The sequence below is a fragment of the Carassius gibelio genome, chromosome B20 (genome assembly GCF_023724105.1).
Source record: "Carassius gibelio isolate Cgi1373 ecotype wild population from Czech Republic chromosome B20, carGib1.2-hapl.c, whole genome shotgun sequence".
NCBI lineage: Eukaryota > Metazoa > Chordata > Actinopteri > Cypriniformes > Cyprinidae > Carassius > Carassius gibelio.
Genome location: NC_068415.1, coordinates 7,953,379 through 7,974,047, shown reverse-complemented (window position 1 = coordinate 7,974,047; position 20,669 = coordinate 7,953,379). Strand labels below are relative to the sequence as shown.

Here is a 20,669-nt window from a genome sequence, read left to right as displayed (position 1 = left end):
TGTTTTCGAACGCGTCTGGCCAATCTATGTCTACTTACGTCACGGTTAGTACCAGTTGTGCTGGTTAGACCCTGCTCTGGAGTAGGAGCTAATTTGGTTCTCGAAAAAGGCAGTCCGGTACTAAAATCGCACCAAGTTCCTGCAATGCGAAAACGCCTAAAAGTGGGTAGTTCCACAATTAGTTCTGGTACTATGGTCTAACAAACCACTGAGAGCAACCAACTATTTTCAGAAAATATGAAAAACTAGTATTTAGCTGTAATCTACCTTAATTTAATTTTAATTCAACTTACATTTTGAATGTCTACACTTCACCAACAAGTTCTCAACTTTAAAAATGGTTTACTGGAATAAAAGGTTTTACATTTTTCCCCCTATTATTTGTTGCCCCATTGTGACAAATGTCTCCATCTCCAGTCTGAAAGTGGTGTAAATTTCATTGCTTAACAACCACCTACAGTAGCACCATCCTGGCAATTTTCTCCAGAACATTTGAAAACCTTTTGTTTACAATAGGCTTCACATTAAATTCTATTAGTCATATAACTAAATGTCTTTGTGAAAGAGAACATCTAATAGGATTTTCAAGGGCAGATGTTTATTTGAAGGTATACTGAGAAAGTATTACAAGTGAAAAAAAAAAAAAAAGTCCTTCTTCAGGAAGCTAGAAATTCTATGGCCAGTATGTCATCATCCGTATTAACCTATAAGGCCAATTCACAATTCCTGCACAAACAGATGCAGGCCGAGAAAAGTAAGCCTACATCACTTTTCAGATATACCAAGACTCGATAAATGCTGATTCAACAGTTGGCAAAAAACAAGCAGAGTCCAACACCAACAGATGCTGACATGAGTAACACATTGATCAGACCAAACCTGTCAAATGTGTCTGTTGCTGTTTATTGAAATCTGCCAGTGCAGTGCGAATTGGCATTTAAACTCATCAACAACAAGACCTGTCTAAGAACACAAACAAACCGATCTAGAAATAATATAAGGAAAAACTAATTTGGTAATGCATTTCGGCTTAGCTTTTATTCGGGCTCTTTGCAGAACCTTTCTTTTTAGCTGAAGCTTGTTTTTTAGGCTGGGCTTTGCCGGCCTTTGCTTTTGCCTCTTGGGATTTTGGGGCTTTAGGTTTTGTCGCCGGTGCTTTGGCTTCCTCAGAGGCAGCTGTGGCTTTATCAACATGCTCCTCTTTGAGGGGTTCTTGTTTGGGAGGCTTTGGTTCAGGTAGCTCAGGTTTAACAGCTTCATCTTTGCTATCTTCTTTCAAGACAGGCTTCAGCTGCTCTTCTTTGAGGGGTTCTTGTCTGGGCGGCTCTGGTTCAGGTAGCTCTAATTTCACAGCTTCATCTTTGCTATCTTTTTTCAAGTCAGGCTTTGGCTGCTTTTCTTTGAGGGGTTCTTGTCTGGGCGGCTTTGGTTCACGTAGCTCCGGTTTAACAGCTTCATCTTTGCTATCTTCTTTCAAGACAGGCTTCAGCTGTTCTTCTTTGAGGGGTTCTTGTTTGGGCGGCTTTGGTTCACGTAGCTCCGGTTTAACAGCTTCATCTTTGCTATCTTCTTTCAAGACAGCCTTCAGCTGTTCTTCTTTGAGGGGTTCTTGTTTGGGCGGCTTTGGTTCATGTAGCTTAGGTTCAGCAGCTTCATCCTTGCTATCTTCTTTCAAGACAGGCTTCAGCTGTTCTTCTTTGAGGGGTTCTTGTTTGGGCGGCTTTGGTTCACGTAGCTCCGGGTTAACAGCTTCATCTTTGCTATCTTTTTTCAAGACAGGCTTCAGCTGCTCTTCTTTGAGGGGTTCTTGTTTGGGCGGCTTTGGTTCACGTAGCTCCGGGTTAACAGCTTCATCTTTGCTATCTTCTTTCAAGACAGGCTTCAGCTGCTCTTCTTTGAGGGGTTCTTGTCTGGGTGGCTCTGATTCAGGTAGCTCAGGTTTAACAGCTTTATCTTTGCTATCTTCCTTCATGACATGCTTTGGTTGAGTGGATTCCTGTTTGATTGTCTCTTCTGCTTTTGTTGCCTCTTCCTGGCTTGGTTCCACTTTGGCAGACTCTTGTTTTCCTGTCTGATGTTCAGGGATCTCTGGTTGTAGATTCTCTTGAGGAAGTTTGGATTCCGTCTGGGGTTTGGCGGGTTCAGGATTTGTGAGTACTGATGGGTTCTCTACATTAACTCCTGCAACCTCTGGTTTGTTTTCTTCTGTGGTGGAGTGTTCCTCTTGTGTTGAATCTGGTTTATCCGCTGGTTTGGTGGACTCAAGTTTGGGAGCCTCAGGGATTACTGGAATCTTTTCTGCCATCTTCTCTTCCTCACTATCAGATTCTCCAGCATTATCTGTTATGGAACTTACCAAGGAAGCGGCAAACTCCTGCAGACGGATCTGCTCCTCTCGCAGCCTCTTCATCTCTGCGGTCAACATGGGGTTGGGAGCTGACTTAGGACGTTGGATGAGCTCTTGAAGCTCAGCTGCTTGGGGCAAATCTACCACAGGTGCTAGAGTCTCCTTTTCTGAGGACCGTATTTCTTTAATTTTGTTATATAAACTTTTTCTTTCATCCTGCAGTGCTCGGCACAGAGTCTCCAGACGGTCGATTTTCAAAGTGAAGAGTTCAAACTCTTTGGCCTTTTCTGATCTCTGTTGGATTGGAGTTAATCAGTTAGTAAGTGAAACGCTAATGGTCAAATACTAACAAACTGTAAATTACCTCCTCAATCATTTCAACAAGAGCTTTATTGCAGCTTTCAAACCGTGTCTTCCATATACTTGACTCCTTTTCCAGCTTTTTCATCTTCTTTGTCATCTATTCAAATAAAAACATGATCAGCATATTACTTATATGCTTTAAAATAAACAAAGTCATTTTAAGTTGTTCACTGCAGAAAAATTTAAAATAATTAAACTAGAATTTTGTCTAATTTTATTGTTGAAATATAAAAAAAAAATCCTTGAAGCAAGAAACATTTACTGAAAACTTATTTTCAGAGAATGTAGCTTTATTATGAGTGTGTTTTATCTTACCGTATCAGCAGATTTATCACTTGTTTTAGGTATAAATGAAACTTTTATCTTGTAGATATTTTCACTGGAAAACAACTATAAAGTTGTTTTTCAACATTGTTTTTCCTATTAACTTTTGCATCTAGACTGTAAAAGTGTTTCTAATACAACAAACCTTCTCCATCTCCTGTTTGAAAGTGATGTAGATTTCATTGCTTTTTGCAAGTGTGTTCTGGAACTCATCAAACTTCTGGGAGTACAACACAAGCTGTAAGAAGAGAATTAAAGTTTGCATCATTCAGAAAATCATTGTAAATGTTGCCTGTTAATAAACTGTGATAAACTGTGCCACAAGAAAACCATGCATGATGTTGATGACCTTTGTACTTATCAGCTTGCCCTTCCTTTTAAATTATTATATATCAATCTTATGTAAAAACGACAACAAAAACTTTCTTTCTTTTTATATTTATGAATAATTAATTAATACATTAATGATTGAATTGATGAATAAATAAATAAATACATATTGAAATATATATTTATTTGTATTTATTTATACATCCATTAATTGACTTATTCATTCATTCTTCTGTTTACATCATGGATCTGATGTAAAAATGAGTTAATCACTGATTTTGCAGCTGCACTTTACTCAATCCATCTGCAGTTAGTCAAAGCAAATGTTCCATTCAAAAACACAGAGCTTTAAATGAGTGAACACTTTCTGCAGTGACTCAGTATGTAATGTGCAAGGCATCACTTATTATTTGTAATAGCAGCAGTGAAACTCATCCAGGTCGTATTTGCAGTTCAGCACTTGTAAACTATAATAATTCACCGAAATGATATATTTCTGTCTGTGGTGTCACAATATAGCCACGAGAGAGAGGAAGCCTTCATACAGCCATCAGCATAATGAACTGAAAGAGCTTCATTGTCTTTGTTGATTCAGAGACAGTGAGAAGTTGTCACATTCATTTCCTTTTTCCATTTCCAAGAATAGATCAGTATGATTTATCTGCTCTAAGACAGAATGATAGTATTTCTCAATATGCACAACATTTTTGATGCTTTCATTTCTTTTTATGTAACTGGAAAACCTCAGTCCTTATTTATTGTAATTGCATTAAAAAGTATTGTTCCAATTTCTCCTTTTGTGTTCCACTGAACACAGATTTGACAGGTCTGAAACAACAGGAGGACACAGATTTGACCGGTCTGAAACAACATTAGGGTATAATAAATGAAGACAGAATTTATGCAAAACTGCTTCTCATAAACATCCATCTATAATTTATCTATCCAACTCATCTGAATTGTATTGCACCTAATGACAATGAATCATCCCCATAAATTGCCTTTTAAAGATCGATTGGTTTATGTGATTTGTCAGACGGCTCAGCGAGAGAAACGCCACGGCTAGAGAGGAGAGAGTGTTGGATTGTGGGTAATGCCACAGCGGTAGATATTCACCTGGGCCTGCATGACAGTGTGCTGCTCTTTCAGCTCTTTAGCCTGTAGTTTCCACTCTGCAGCCTGAGTGAGTAACTGGTTAAACACAAGACACACACAGGTGAGCAAGACAGAGAACTTGGCGTTACCTGTTTCTTCATCTGTAACTCCTGCTCCCTCATTGCGTAGCATTTCTTTGTTTTTTCAATAGCCTCTTTAAGCAGCTAACAACATAAATAGTGAGATGTTAACATGTGCCAATTCTCGAGATTCACTGAAACATTTTTATAAACAGGGTCCAACATGAACTTTTTGCCACACTTGAGAAAATGCAAGTTAATCATATAGTAATATATTGAGGGGATCATTCCGCTGTGGTGACCCTTGATAAAGGGAATAAGCCGAAAGAAAGAGAGAAAGAGAGAGGCTATATCTTAAGGGACAAAACAATGAGATAAACTGTTCCACTAAGAAGACTTAAAGTCACAACAGACGTTTTATCTGAATGACACATTCATCACTCTGCTTATCTGCAAATGTCAGCTTACCATTAATATCAACTTGTGTTATGTTGCAGTTCTTTTTAAAATGACCTTTTACAAGCCAATTATTACTTGCATTTTGCACTTGATGCTTGTTCATTTTAGACCCTGCTTGTAAATGAATTCATTGGAAGCTCATGCAAATGAATTTGCCTGCCCTTCATTTTACTTGAGGCAAATCTGAAGAGGCAGAATAGGAGATCTGTGTGTCTTACATATTCCTTCTCTCTTTTGTGCTTCTCTTCAGCTTGACTGAGGAGCATGTTGGATTCTTCCAGCTTGGCATCAGACAGTTTCTGCTGTAGATCTCTGTGTTTGAATATCTTCTCTAAACTCTGCATAAAAATACAGGGAAGAAACATTTTTCATTATTTTTAACATTATTTTATTTCAGTATGTCAGTCTATTAAAATCCTAATATAAAACCATGATCTGCACTCACAAAAATGTATTCTTTTACATTATTTACAGTAGTTTTGTGAGTGCGGATCATGGTTTTATATTTGATTTGATTTTTCCATTGTCCAAACCACTTGTCCTATTAAGGGTTGCAGGGATGCCATATTTTTTTTTGTTTATTTTTTTTTTTCCAGCTCTAGTCATTTCTAGGAACAACATTTAACACAGTACAACATTTTAACATTGATAATGTGTGTTTGTCTCTCTCCTGATACAACACACAGTGTGATTATTCACAAGCAGAACATGTTCCAGGATCAACATCCTTTGTTGTTCTTGGAACAGCTTTTATATTAATCAAACTTGTATGCCTAAAATCAGAGGGCGGTGATTGGTCAACAGGGGTGTTGTTCCAGGAACATGTTATTCTCGTGCAAATCACATTAAGCATGATGCGTGTCTCTACCGCAGACAGCAGATGGCAGTAGAGACACACGGCACAATTCAATTCCTAGTCAGTTAACTACTTGGGGTCTGTTTTAGCCCACCACACAGCTGTGTGTGAGCAGTCACTGTGGTACACATCAGCGTGACAGACTGAGCTTAACTTCCCCTCACATCAGGCTTTTCATTCCTCCTGTGATTAGATAGAGAATAGTAGAGTGTTCTACAAGGTGCAATATTCACTGTCAAACCAGGCGTGAATCACTGAGTCAAAGACAAAAAATACAAGTATCTGCTGTGCATATAGCAGGTTTAGAAAGTGTGAGGGTGTAGTTTCCTCCGCCTCATGTTGTGAAATTACAGCTCTGGCAGACTTCAGCTCTAAAACACACATATGTTTTTATGCATCGTGACTGTAAAAATTGCTCATGTAAACTTCCAGTCCGAAGTTTGGAATAATTAATTAATGTCTTAGAAATTATCTTGTGCTCACCAAGGATGCATTTATTTGATTAAAAAATAAATAAATAACAATAAAAAAATACTAGAGATATTGCAGTTAAAAAAAAAAGTTTTCTACAGTACAGTATGCAAGAATGCCTCCAGAATTAATTCTATGCTTATAATAATTCTATCCTAATACTTTAATAACAGCAAATCAGCATATTAGAATGATTTCTTTTGTTTGATTTCTTCATATTCTCAGTCATAATCTTTACATTCTTGTTTATAACAGTCAATGTTGACTAAATCTAAAACTATTAAAAAATATTATTAATGTTAAAACATTAAAACTATAAACATATTTCAATTAGTGGTTTTGTTAAAAAAGCTGAAATTAAGTATATATATATATATATATATTAGGGGTGTAACGGTTCACAAAATTCACGGTTCGGTTCGATACGATACACTGATGTCACGGTTCGGTTCGGTTCGGTTCGATACGTTTTAGATACAGCAAAATGTAAAAACATCTCAACTTTTCAGAATGCCGCAAGCGCACCGCGGGTCATGTGACAAGAACTAACCAATCAGCTTCATCCTTTCCCGTAACAACGTTGAGAGCTCAGCCAAGATGAAGGATCAGCTAATCATAGTTGTATATGGATTGCAATTTTGAAATAAATTTAGTAGCAGAGCTACTGCAAGCGATTTTTAGAGCTGCAAATCCATTTATCCTTCGCTGAAATTTCCGCGTCTCATGGAGAGAGCACGTCATTGTTGCTTAGCAAAGACAGACGCCTCATGAGCGCTTCTGCCCGAGCGCTTTGGAAAGGAGGAGAAAGACGCGCTTAGCGTTTTCCATGCGTTTTTAGGCACGATATGTGAACGGCCCCTAAGGCGCTCGCTCACTCAGCACGCGCTGAAGGCTCGTTGCAAAATGTCGAATGCCTTTAACAGACCAGAAATATAAGATCCTAAAATAACCAACAGGTCTGGTGTTTGGGTTGGATTCCCTGTAAGCTATAGTTTCTAAATGCTGCAGGGATAGTTTGCTGCGTGCATGTTTCTCCTTTTTTTCGTCTTTTCCCAGATAGTACTGACGCATATATCCCAGATATTCCCGCTGGTGTTTTTTTTTTTGTTTTTTTTTATTCCCGCTGGTGTACCCTGTCATGTTGCAGATGCGACATACCGTTGTTTTTTTATCCACCACTCTCTTGCCATCACCATTATAGCTTAAAGGGAATCCAAAGTGCACCCAAACACCAGACCTGTTGGTTATTGGAGGATCTTCTCATTTCTAGTCTGTTAAACGCATTGGCTATTTTGCAACGAGCCTTCAGCGCGTACTGAGTGAGCGAGCGCCTGCTGAGTAGCCTAACATAAACATATAAGATGGTGTTTTTTTCTTCTTCGGGAGTGTCAGGGGCGTTGCCTGTTACGTTGTTTGGGTTATTGGGCTACCTTGTTGAACGCATATCATTATATTTCTCTCTCTCTCTTTTTTTTTTTTTTTCAAATATAATTAATTACTCCAACGAACCGTTCGGTATACATAATGCGTACCGCGTACCGAACCGAAAGCGTCGTACCGAACGGTTCAATACGAATACGCGTATCGTTACACCCCTAATATATATATATATATATATATATATATATATATATATATATGAAAATCCTATGATATGCAAAAATGATAGAAAAACAAAACTAAAATAAAAATGTAGAGGTAGAGAGGTAAAACAAATACAAAAGCACAAAATAAAATCTTGAAAATTCAGCTTTGCCATAACATATTTGAAAAAATATTCAAATAGAAACCACATGTTATAAATTGTAATAGTATTGTAATAATATTTGACAAAATTTGTTTTTACTGCATTTTTTAATCAAATAAATGCACCCTTGGTGAGCATAAGAGACTTATAGGACATTAAAACTATGCAGAACTTTTGACTGCTGTAGTTTCAAATAAGTTTGGAAACCCAATAATGACTCATTACATTTATTCTGCTGGACCAGAACAAAAAATCCAATCAGATGCATTATCAAATGCATCACAATAATTTATGTGCACACTTACTTGTAGCAAAATCGAATCTCGACTGTGCCTTGCGGTGCAGCTTTAAACAGATTTAAGACTGATTCTCTTTGACAGATCTGTTAGATATTGTGGTGTTTGAAATCCTCAATTCATTTTGCTGGCTTTCGCTGCACAGGTCTTCGGTCTACTTCACACCACTAGCACATATTTATTTTAGGGCTCATATTAACAGGTTACAGTCCTCACACTGCCCACATTAACAGCACAAAATAGAGGTCTGTTGCAGCAGAAGCACTATGAACGGTGGGCCTGCTGGAGCTCTGCTTATGTGTGGATTTAGTGCATTTCAAATCAAGATGTTAGATACGTCCTGCGGATTTAATATAATGTGTGTGGATTTCCGTCAGTACCTCTTCTCTTCGCTCATACTGCTCTATGATGGTCTTGAGTTTGCTGGCCAGCTCACTGTTCTCTTGGCACAGCTTGTTGTTGCGGTTACTGTGCTGCTCGATCTGACTCTGAATGTCCACTAGCGTGCTCTGGAAATGAGCAGAGATCTCCTTCCGCTTCACTTCATCCTCCCGCAGCCTCTGCAGACTCTCCTCCTGCAGGGAGAAAGAGAGACGGAAACGTGTGGGAAATCTGGGAATATGCAGTCTTAAGTGATGAAAGCAATCTAGATCTAGCATTACGTGAGATGGAGCCGTGATTAAATGGAAAAAGTCAAATAATGTATTGTGTTTGATAGCATATTGTGGTAGAAATTATATTTTAAACATTTGTGGAATAAAATGACCAACTCTTTCTAAAACTTATTTCATAGTTTGCATTTTATATAGCCTATAAACAAACAACATTTTTTTTGCTTGATTTATAACATATTTATAAAGAATAATAGTAATAATATATTCATAATATTTCATAACAGTTTCACTGTTAATTAACACAAAAACAATTTAGAAAAATGGTTCATTAAAATAAATGTGAAATAAAATTAAAATATAAATATCAGATGAACGCCTAAACTTAAAAACACTGTAAACAATGAGAAATGTTAACTGAACTAATCTGAGGTACTTAAATAACTAAAGCTGATATAAAATGCATTACAGATAAAAAGAAAATCAATAAAAACCAATGAAACTGACAAAAGCACAGTAATTACTAAACTTGAACTGAACTACTTAAACGAAAATTAAAATTAACAAATGTAAAATAATAATAAACACTACAATAGCATAAAAATAACACTCAAATAACACTGGTTGACAAGAAAAATTAAATAGTAAAACTAATAGTCATGTTACAAATGAATATAAATGTACATTTTCATTATTGTGTAAACATAAGTATTGATAAATTTATAAGAGTTTATGGTTCATATTAGTTTTTCATAAAAACATTAAAATTAAATTAAAAAAAAAAATAAAAGTAATATATACAGTCATGGCCAAAAATATAGGCACCCTTGGTAAATATGATCAAATAAGGCTGTGAAAATTCATCTGCATTGTTAATCCTTTTGGTCTTTTATTTTAAAAATTCACAAAAATGTATCCTTTCATTGGATAATAAGAATTTAAAATGGGGGGGAATATCATTACAGGTCTAAATTTTCTCCTAATGCCTGATGAGGTCAGAGACCATTCCTTCATCCAGAATCACTCCAGACCCTTCAGATTCCCAGCTTCTCCTCCTCAGTTCACTTCTCTCATTTTCCGTAGGGTTCAGGTCAGAGGACTGGAATGGCTATAGCAGAAGCTTGGTTTTGAGTTCAGTGACCCATTTCTGTGTCTCTTCAAGGTATGTGTTTGGGTTATTGTACGGTTGGAAGATCCAAACATGGTCATTACAAGATTTCTAACAGAGTCAGTCACTTTCTGATTTTTTTTATATCTGTTGGTATTTGATATAATCAGAGATGCCATGTATCTAAACGAGATGTCCAGGACCTCCAGCAGAAATATAGAATATATAAAAAGCTCATTTTTTAGTTTCATCTGATCATAAAAGCCAGTCCCATTTGAAGTGCCAGTCGTGTCTCATAACTGAATATGCTTTAGTTTGTTTTTGAATGAGCTAGGAGAATTTCTATTGTAACCCTCCCAAACAACGTGGTGATGTAGGTTCTGTTTGGCTATTTTCTTAAAGGTTTTCTGAACCAGAAACTCAACTATTTTCTGCAATTTTCCAGCTGTGACCCTTGGAGAGTCTTTAGCTACATAAACTCTCCTTCTCACCGAACATTAGGACGATATAGACACACGTCCTCTTCCAGGCAGTTTTGTAACATTTTCTGTTGGTTGTAAATGCTTAATTATTGTCCTGATGGTGGATTTGGGAATTTTTCACTGCTCTAGTTCTTTTCTTAAAGCCACTTCACCAATTTGTGAAGCTCAATCATCTTTTGCTGCACGTCGAGATATATTCTTTGGTTTTTCTGATTGTGATGGATGATTAAGGGAATTTGGCTTTTGTTTTCTCTTCTCTTTATATTTGAGAAGAAACAGGAAGAAAGAGCTGGATGATTTCATGTTTTTAATCATGCTGGAGTGCTCAAACTTGTGAATATGAATGGGAATATACTTCAGAGATATTTTACTCATAAGAATTTCTAGGGGTGCCAATAATTGTGTCCAACAAGTATTTGAGAAAAACATTTATTCCATAATAATATTTCCCCCCATTTTAAATTTGTATTATCCAATGAAAGGATACATTTTTGTGATTTTTTTAAATAAAAGACCAAAAGGATTAACAATGCAGATGAATTTTCACAGCCTTCTTTGATCATATTTACCAAGGGGGCCGATATTTTTGGCCATAAAGGAATATGATATTTTTGGCCATGTTATAATTTGGAGACAGTCTTTTGGAAAGGGCTTTTATTTTATAGATATAGTAAAGAGAGTGACAAGAATTTTAAAGGATAGAGGGAATGGATGTCTTATAGGCCCAACTTGAAGTTGCCCACTTGAGCACCATGCACCAGTGCAACATGTCCAAAGCAGGTGCACTAACCGCTATGTTAACGGCATTATTTCTACCTTACAAGGTCTGAATAGTGAAGGCTAGTTTATGATCCTATTACTCAAATGTTGTTAATGACGTATTAAGCTCTATGTGATCTATATTTGTAGCACTAATAAACAATATTATCCTTTTTTAGTATCTGGGATTGGATGTGTGAATGCTAAATAGTCCTGCCATCCAATGTGTGCACTTTGTAAACATGAGCTCCTGTTTCAGAGGCGCCAGCTTCCTGACTCAGCTAATTGTAAGCAACCCAAGCATGGAGTGTTCCTCTCCAGGGCTGAGTCTGTTTGCTTGCCTGTGTTTACACATGGCATGGAGTCTCAAGCTCCCACCCGGGAAAGGTGAAGCTGTATTACCACTACGCAAGCTCATCAGGGAAGCGAATCACTCATATAAGTGCAAAGGAAATGACCCGAGATTAAATCTAATTTACCGTCCTCATAGCTGAGCCCCGCACCTACACACAGGGCTTAGATGTTCTGCTGTGACCTGCTCATTAATGGATTCCATAATACTTGAATAAAATTGATTGGGGAGTGAACAAGGTCAAAGCCAGCCTCTAGGGAAGGATAGCATCAACTTCCAAAGACATGCAGAGTTCATATTAGAGCAAGAGTTTAATATCTTCAATACCTTGAGGACAAAAAAACAACACAAACGTGATTAGAAAGCTCCCCAAAAACAGAAAAAGGTGTGTGTGTGTGTGTGTGTGTGCATGCAAAGTCCTCCAGCATCTGTTCAGCGAATTTCTCAGTGGCTGAGAAAATGGCTCCAGGTGCTTTGCACAAGATTCATATCATCTTTCATATTATGTACACATTCACCGAATGGAGGTGAAATTATCTCTTGGAAGGAAACATAATTGTTTGGCAGATTGAAAGAAATGAGTGGACTGCTATATCCGACAACTGGAAACATTTCAAGTGCTGAATAACAGTTTTGTAAAATGACAAATATGGCAACTCAATTGAGAGAGGCATTCACAAAATAGTTTGTCTTTTACATGCACTAAAAACATACAGCACGACCAGTGAAGTCCAATTCCCTTGTTAATGACTCTTATGAGTCGGTTCTGTTTATTGAATCAAACACATGTGACAGTGAAGGTAGTGATGGGAGAAATGAAGCTTTTTGAAACCTTAAATCATTTGCTTTGCAAAATGTTTTGATGCTGTCAAAACTCCACAGGCTGGTGGCACCTGCTGGTTAAAACCATGTTGATGCAACGAAAATAACCCTAAATGCATATGACACTTTTAACAAATCTATAAAATATCTATTAAATTTAACCTATAAATAATTAAAGACTATTATTTGTTAATGTGTAATGCTGATCTTTGGTTCATAGTGTCAGACCATATTTCAAAATGTTTTGAAACCAAGGCTTGAAATGGGCATAGATTGTTTTTGAAAACATGAGAGTTTATAAAATGTAATTTTTTGTATAAAAAACAAAAAACAAACAAAAAAAAACATTAACTTTATGATGTCATATATAAAGGTAATTATTTTTCGAATGCAAACTCGATCATTTTGTGTTCTTGTTTTATGTTTTTGGTATATTTTGCATAAGAACACAAAATATTCATGACACTATTTTATTTTGTCTAGATAGGCTATGCAGTAAAATTAGTTGTTTTCAGTCGGTCACATAATCCCAACGTGATCTCAACTGCTAAATGTAAAATAAAACAGATTATAAGTGTAAAAATCTCATCATGTAACAGTACTATGAATTTCTTTATATGTGTAAATCGTTTTAAGGAGTTGCATGGTTTAATCCATTATGCAGATTTCACCTCAAAATTAGCACAGAAAATATGAAAACCTATGCAGATTCTATCTGAGATGTAGACGTAGTTGCTGTAGCATCAACAGAATGGAAGTACAGGAGGCCGTAGCCTCTGCAGTGATTGGAGCCTGCGAGACATTCTCTTTGACTTTTGATTTATAAAAGAAGGGCAAATGCCACTGAAGCTCGGTAACACTATCCCTCTTGTCACAGTGACCTGTCAGTCAGCAGCGCTTTGAGTCTGAGAAGTCAGTGTCTCATCGAGGCAGAGACACAGAGTCACTGCAGTAACGTCCCACCGGGATCAAAAACACTGTCTCCTCAGAAGGAAGTTGGATCGACTCAATCTCAGCAATCAAAACACTGAGACGGGTAACAGGATAATAGGAAACACTCTCCCACATGTCAAACAAGAAGTTGCTATAAGGTCTGTTATTATGATCCTATACTGTATCAGATAAATGTACCCCTTAATGGCACATGTAGACAAAACACTGATCGCTGTTCCTGTCAATCAGTCTGCTTTTCTTTTTAAGTGGTCCTAATTTCAGTTTTAGCAGTATTTCAAGTAAGTATTTGAAGCTATAATTTTTTTTTCGTTTAGTGATAGAAAAATGGCGACATCCCCCATAAATTCAGTATATGCAAGTATGAGACACTTGAATTAAGAGTATAATTTTTGTTGTTGTTGCAAAAATGCAACAGCGTGCTTTTGTGGTCAACTATTTTTTCCCCCTAAAATAAGGGAAAATATATATATATTTTTTTTTTTTGTGTTAACATAGACTACTGTTCAAAAGTGAAATTTTAAAAATGTTTTTAAAGAAGTCTCTTATGCTTTCAAAGGCTACATTTGTTTGATTAAAAATACAGTAAAAAATACGACTGTGAAATACCATTTAAATTTTAAAATGTAATTTACTGCAATTTTCAGTGTGAATGAAATATTCAGATTTTTCGCCCATCAAACATTTCTTGTTCTTTTCAGTGTTTTAATTGTTATACTTTTTGTGGATGCTTCTTCTTTTTCAATATTTTTTGATAAATAGAAACTTTAAAAGAACAGCTGACCCCAAACATTTAAATGACATAAGAAAATAGCCATGTTTCTTTTAAAAACCGAATGAATTCAGACAAAATAAATAATGTCTGTTTCTTATCATAAATAGCATACCCAAAAAATAAACCTACCAAGTAGTATCATAGCTTAAGTATTCTTTCTCAATCTTTTAAACTGTCAGTAGACAATGCTCTCACCTTCAGTGTCCTGTTATGTCTCTGAAGCTCCCTGCAGAGCATCTCCAGCTTGCTGCGGGCCAGGATGGCACGACTGTGCTCGAACTGAAGCTGATCTCTCTGCTTGACCAGAAGACCCTGTCTCTGCTGAAGCTGCTCCAGCTGTTTCTTCTCAGTCCTGTGTTCCTCCACCTGCCCCATATGCACAAAACACACACAGGTGTGATCCATGCATCATCTGATACGCCACTTTAACACCTCTGGCTGGTCTAAAGCTGCTTTCGATAATGTCTGTCTGTGGATTTTGGAATGACAGACTTTTCCAGTTTTCCTTAGATTGTATATTTCTGAGAACAAGATCTCTGTTTGTGTCTGATTTTCGTAGTCTTCTGTCATATGCCCTTCTCTACATGCACTGTCGTTATCTCTGTGCTTGAAATTGAAGAAAGTGTTGTGGCTTTCTTGTGTGGCATATGGCCTTGTGTTCAAACTAGCTTATTCAGCCCAGGGCGACGAATATTTAGGTCATCGCAGTATCAGTGAAACCACTCTTAACATCACACCAGGCATGCTTTTATTTTCTCTCCGTGTCAATCTGGTTTATGTTCTATTTGTTTCCTCTTAACTGTCCTCCATGCATTGTTGTTGCCGGCGGTGAAAAGTGTTCAGAGAGCTGCATTCTCTCATGGGTCTGGATACTCACCAGCTCAGTGTATTTCTTCAACAACATTTCCACTTTCTCTTCTGGTGAGCCGAGCTTGTTCAGGCTTTTCAATAAGGATGCGGCCTCTTTACCTATGAGACAAGCATTTTCCGTTCAGATCAGAGAATGAGAAGATAAAGAAGATGAGCAGAAGCCCACAAGGGAAAGTTCTGCACGCCAACTTCAAAATAAATCAACGGGAGAAGTGGGGGAATCACAGCGTGATAGCGTTTACTGTGATAAAATGGTTGAGAGAAGCAAACAAGGCACAAGGCATATACTCAGCCTGAAGGGGATAGTTCATCCAGAAATGAATCTCTGTCATTATTTATTCACCCTCTTGTCATTCCAAACCTTACGGTTGTCTTTTTAAAAAATCTCTTAAAGAGCACTGTCAAAGTGGTTTGTTACATTTTTGTGCTGTCTTCAGAAGTCTTAAGAGAGCTTTATGTCAGGAACAAACTGAAAGTTTTATTCACTGATTGTTGAATGAGTTCACAAAACCAGAATGATTTCTTCACAAATCAGACTGGTCCAGTTTTTCAGTTCAGATCATAGACTCATAGTAATTTATCACCGATTTATCTGTGACTATTCTTACACAAAGCTATTTATATGACCTGAGAAGACTTAAACTATTGTGCATGAGTCATATGGACCACTTTTATGATATTTTATGGGACTTTTTTTTTACATGTATGTGTGCTTTTTGAATCTTAAAAGCTCCAACAGCTGTTCATTGTAATAACATTAGAATTCGTGACCAGTACATTATTCATATTTTATCTTTCTGCGTTCCACAGAGGAAAGTCATACAGGTTTGCAACAACATGAGCAAGTAAATGATGACAGAATTTTCATTCCTGTGTAAAATTTCCCTTTAAGCCCAGATTGTGTAAGAAAACTTAAGTCAAGCATAATAGCTGTCTGCATTTGGTGATGATAAAGTGTGCTTCAGTACTGACGTGAGCATTCTTTCCTTGAGAAGGGAAATTTTCCAAACAGTTGATTGCCACACATTTGTAGCACTCGACCGTCCTGCTGATAGAAAAACCCAATCGCTGTTTATGACTCTCCATCTGTGTGATTGAGAGCTGCTACATACGGCAGTATTTTTCAAACATAAAACAGCAATCAGTTTTCTAACTGAAATCTCTGCTCTGTGGGTCATTTAATTAAATGGATGTCATTTGTGTCACTCAAATCATATATTACTGTTTAAATGTTTGGGTTAAGGAAGCTTTTTTTTTTTCAAAAGAAATTAATACTATTGTTTATTTATAGAATGCTTTAAACTCAAATCAGATATGACAGTGAAGACTATGCTACAACAAAATCTGTTTCAAATTATTAATGCTTTCCTTTTAAACTTTGCATTTATTGGCCATTCTCAGGTCCGTTTTATGATGCTCAGCAAAATAAAAATGATCTTTGTGAGGTTTAGTCTTTTAGTTTGTCAAGACATTTACAATGTTTATCAAATGAACAGAAAAAGGGCCAATTGCTCACCCAGGCCCTTGAGGATTTTCTTATCAGCTATCTGCTCCTTCTCTGGAGTGGCACCAGCTTCTTGTGAGTCGGCCTCTTTATCAGCCTTTGCCTCCTCTTCCTTTCTCTCCTCAGACTCCAGGATGGAGATCTGCTCCTGCATCAGGCTGGATGCTGCTCCATACGTGTTGATTATATCCTCTAGCTGCCTGCTGAAGTCCTCCGTGGGGTCCACTGGCTGCTCCTCTGGGCTATTGACTTGTTCATTGGTGTTCTCAGAGGTCTGGTCACTGCCCTCCATCATCTGCTGCAATAATCATGTTAAATATATCATAAAAGCGCTTCAGAAGAAAGCAGATTGATTAGCAGAGGTAGAACAGCCAATTCCTTGATTACACTCTTGGCTTGACGCTGAAATGAGACTGTTGAAATTAATGAGAAGTGATTATGCATTACTTGTAGAGAGGTTTGATACGTTCTGAAATCACTAGCCACTAAACTGAAGATGAATGGCTTTTGGCCAGTTTGTGGTATGTTTGCATAAATAGAGGGAATTTATGTTTGAAATGCATGAGGTTGTTTGAAATGTAAATTCTAATTTGGGGAAATGATTAATGGATTTGCCTCAGGCAGAAACAATATTGATAATAACGAAGTGACCTTGAAAAAGAAATATTTGCAGAAACTTAAAACTGGAAATTGGAATGTGAAGTGGTCTGTCTACATATACAGTAACAATGACCAAATTAGTTCTATCTATTTGTTTATCTTATTTCCATTTTCAAATTATTTAGTTTGTGTACTATGTACTGATACTGTTGTGTAGTGATATTTTATTAATAATTATATATGTATGTTTATATTTAGGTCATATATTTTTGAAAGTGTCATGAAAGCTGCATTTATTTGTTCAAAAATTAAATTAAATATTGTGTAATATTGTTAAAATTTACTATATATATATATATATATATATATATATATATATATATATATATATATATATATATATATATATATATATATATATACATATAAATACATATATATATATATATATATATATATATATATATATTTACAAATGTAATTTATTCCTGTGATAGCAAGCTGAAATTCTGATAACCATTACTCCAGTCTTCAGTGTCACATGATCCTTCAGAAATTGCTCTAATATGCTTATTTTATGCTCATGAAACATTTTTATTTTATTTTATAGATCCACATCTGGATACAGAAAATTTTACAATTTAATGTAAATACTTTAAAACTTTAATTACTTTAATACCTAATGATCTGGTTAATGGTAGTTAGATCAATTCTTAAACATTTTCAATGCAAAATGTTGAAAAAGAGTAACATCTGATCTCTAAGTTGCCTCCACGTCTGGTGGTCATCTGAAGAGAAGCAACGAGTTGCTAGTGACACACGAGGCTAGAGAGGAGGGGGTGCGGAGAAAATAGCACAAATCACAGTGGCAGAGTATCACTGAGCCTCTAAATCTGATGTGTCACAGATAGCGCCGGGTCTGAAGCCCTTCAGCTCTACACAGCTGATTTCATGTGGAATGAACTCTGAGATTTCAGAGGTGGTTTATGTCCCAGCTCTGTTGCTTATCAGGTTAAAATGATAGCCCCCATTCCAACCCCATGTGCATGTATCCACCCCTCCTCCTCTCACCATCACCCCTCCTCCTTCACCAACATGGCACCTGTTGTGAAGCCACATACTATTTTTGGACCCTCTAAATATGGGCAGGCTATTTCTTAGTCTAACCACGTACACTCTGATGTCAATCGTGGCAGTTTCACGCAAAGTGGAAAAAATGACTATTCTAAACATCGGTTTACATCTGAACAACAGACTTAGAGTGAAGCACAAACTTTAGGACAAATGATGAAATTTGCTACAAATTTGAATTTAAACAACAGAATTATTGCCCTGGAATTAGCTTTTTCTTCATATTACTTGATCAAAATAATGAAACCACACTACAATGACTTGAACCAACTCTAATGCTTCTCAAGATCAACATCAACTAAAAAGTTAAATAAAGTAGTACAGCTTAAGACTTACCTACACGTGTCTGTTCAGATTTGAATAGAAAAGGAGGACAATGAAGCAGTCAGTCCACAGTTTTATCAGAGTGAAAAAGAGTAGTGAGGAGGGTCCAAAAGGACTCAAGACAACAGCTGACAGCACGAGCCCCTCAAAATAACCTCCAGTGGAACACCAATGGAAGCGTTGTGCAAACACTCTGAGTGAATCGGCCTTTCAAGATATTTCTGCTCAGGCTTTTCAGGAAGACAGCTGAGGAGCTCATATTTTAGAATCCTTTGAATGGCAGTTGGTTAGAAGTAATAACAAAACCTTGATAGGCTTTTACCCCTATAAAGCCTCAGATATTAAATGATAGCTCCATTATTTTTAGTGGAACAGTTTGTTGAACCTTTAGACAAAATCTAAAAGAAATCTTAATATGGTGTACGTATATGTTTTTTGTTAAGTATGATATAGTGAGAATATGAGGGAAGAAGAATCTCTAGATTTAGAAACATAGAAATAAACGGTCCTCAAAAGTGTCATTTACATTTCATTAAATTTTAACATGATTTTTTCATGAAGGTATGTAATAGATTGTATACAACGTTTAGTATTTGCATACTAAATATGATACACTTGGCTTTATAGGGTTAACATGCAAATCTGGGTGGCTCTCTGAGTTATTGACTTGTGTACTGAATGCCTGAGGACCAATTTCTTGTAACAATCTGCTTAGTATTGGGTTTTCACAGCTCCTATTAGCATTTATTATCACATTTGTCCACCATAATTCCAGTCAATTGCACTCTAATCACTTCAAATCATGCAAATGGAGAATTGTGAAGTGATTAGCATCTCCAGTGCAACTCACTCCATAACAGCGTCTTTGTCTGCGCATTTCTAAATATTGAAAAAATATTTGGCATGCAACTGCGAAACGCGGCCACAAACCCATTCATCAAACAATATCATGGAGTCTTAAATGTCTGACCTAATGCGGTTTTACACACTGATATTAGCAAATTTGGACATCGGAATCATGACTTTGCTATTTGCAATAGCTTTTACTAAAAGCACAAATGAGTCTAAAGTGTTTCAGGGTCATGCTGAGGATTTGTAAAGAGTGGTGGGCGATAGTCTTAACCGGGTTAGTCTCTCTCTGATAATCCTCACCCTCTTTAGCTTTTATTAGGGAATCTTTTTAATGACTCTGACACTGGCTCCAGGCTTAATTATTTCTCTCAGCCCCTGCATCTCAATTAATGCTTGTAACGTCCTTGTTCTTTGAGAGTCTCTTGCATGGGTGTTTTGATAAACTTCTCTTTAACCTTGAGTCATGTTTCGCAGCAACTGTCAGCATGTTACAAGGACTTGAGCAATGTTTCTGGCCTTTTAAGTTTTCAGGTTATAGGCACAGATGAACTGGTAAGAATAAGTGATACTTCTCCAGACTGCTCATTTCATGTTTTCCATGACATAGGACTCTTTTGACAAAGTCACAACAGAATATAGCACTTTATTTTATTTTATTTTATTTCTTTTTGGCTTGAGAGCCCTCCTAAATGAGCTGCTGACTCATGCAGTCAAATTAAGTCAGATCTGTCCACGTCTCCTCCTGCCTCGCTCTCTTTTCTCTCCAGGTGCTGTCAAAAACACTCTGATCCTTGGACTGTGTTGCAGAGACAGGGATATCCATATATCCCGTAAATAATTGGAAAAAAGTGCAACATCAGTTTTTCAGTTGAAAGAACATAATTTAAGTTTTGATGCTTTATTCAATATGCTTTTATCTGTGTTGATAAAAAAGATAAACCCTTTGACAGTTTTACTATCTTAAATTCCTTAAAACAGCTATTACATCAAATAATATTTATTATATGCATTAATTTGCATTTGTTTTATGTAATAAACTGTAGAAAATAAAAACATAAATTTTTCCTGTACATTTTTTAGGAAAACAAGACAAAAACACTTACTGATACACATGGTAGTAATACTACTGATTTAAGTTCATTTTAACCTGTGTATTATTT

General features: G+C 36.5%; 1 protein-coding gene across 6 annotated transcripts; it reads right to left on the bottom strand.

Moving 5' to 3' along the window:
- Positions 1 to 579: 579 nt before the first annotated feature.
- txlnba (taxilin beta a) lies at positions 580 to 18,839 on the bottom strand. Of its 6 annotated transcripts, none has more exons than XM_052586715.1 (11): positions 18,670 to 18,839; positions 16,615 to 16,900; positions 15,106 to 15,197; positions 14,424 to 14,594; positions 8,749 to 8,943; positions 5,217 to 5,336; positions 4,609 to 4,683; positions 3,180 to 3,272; positions 2,712 to 2,807; positions 1,930 to 2,641; positions 580 to 1,335 (listed from the first exon to the last, which is right to left on the bottom strand). In XM_052586715.1, exons 2-11 carry the CDS (start codon positions 16,895 to 16,897, stop codon positions 1,031 to 1,033), a joined length of 2,142 nt encoding a protein of 713 aa, XP_052442675.1. In that variant the 5' UTR covers positions 16,898 to 16,900; positions 18,670 to 18,839; the 3' UTR covers positions 580 to 1,030. The 6 variants fall into 6 exon arrangements, with proteins under 6 accessions (XP_052442675.1, XP_052442673.1, XP_052442674.1 ...); XM_052586713.1 differs by having other exon boundaries at positions 580 to 1,483; positions 1,583 to 2,641; positions 18,670 to 18,837; XM_052586714.1 differs by having other exon boundaries at positions 580 to 1,680; positions 1,879 to 2,641; positions 18,670 to 18,837.
- Between the last annotated feature and the right edge of the window lie 1,830 nt (positions 18,840 to 20,669).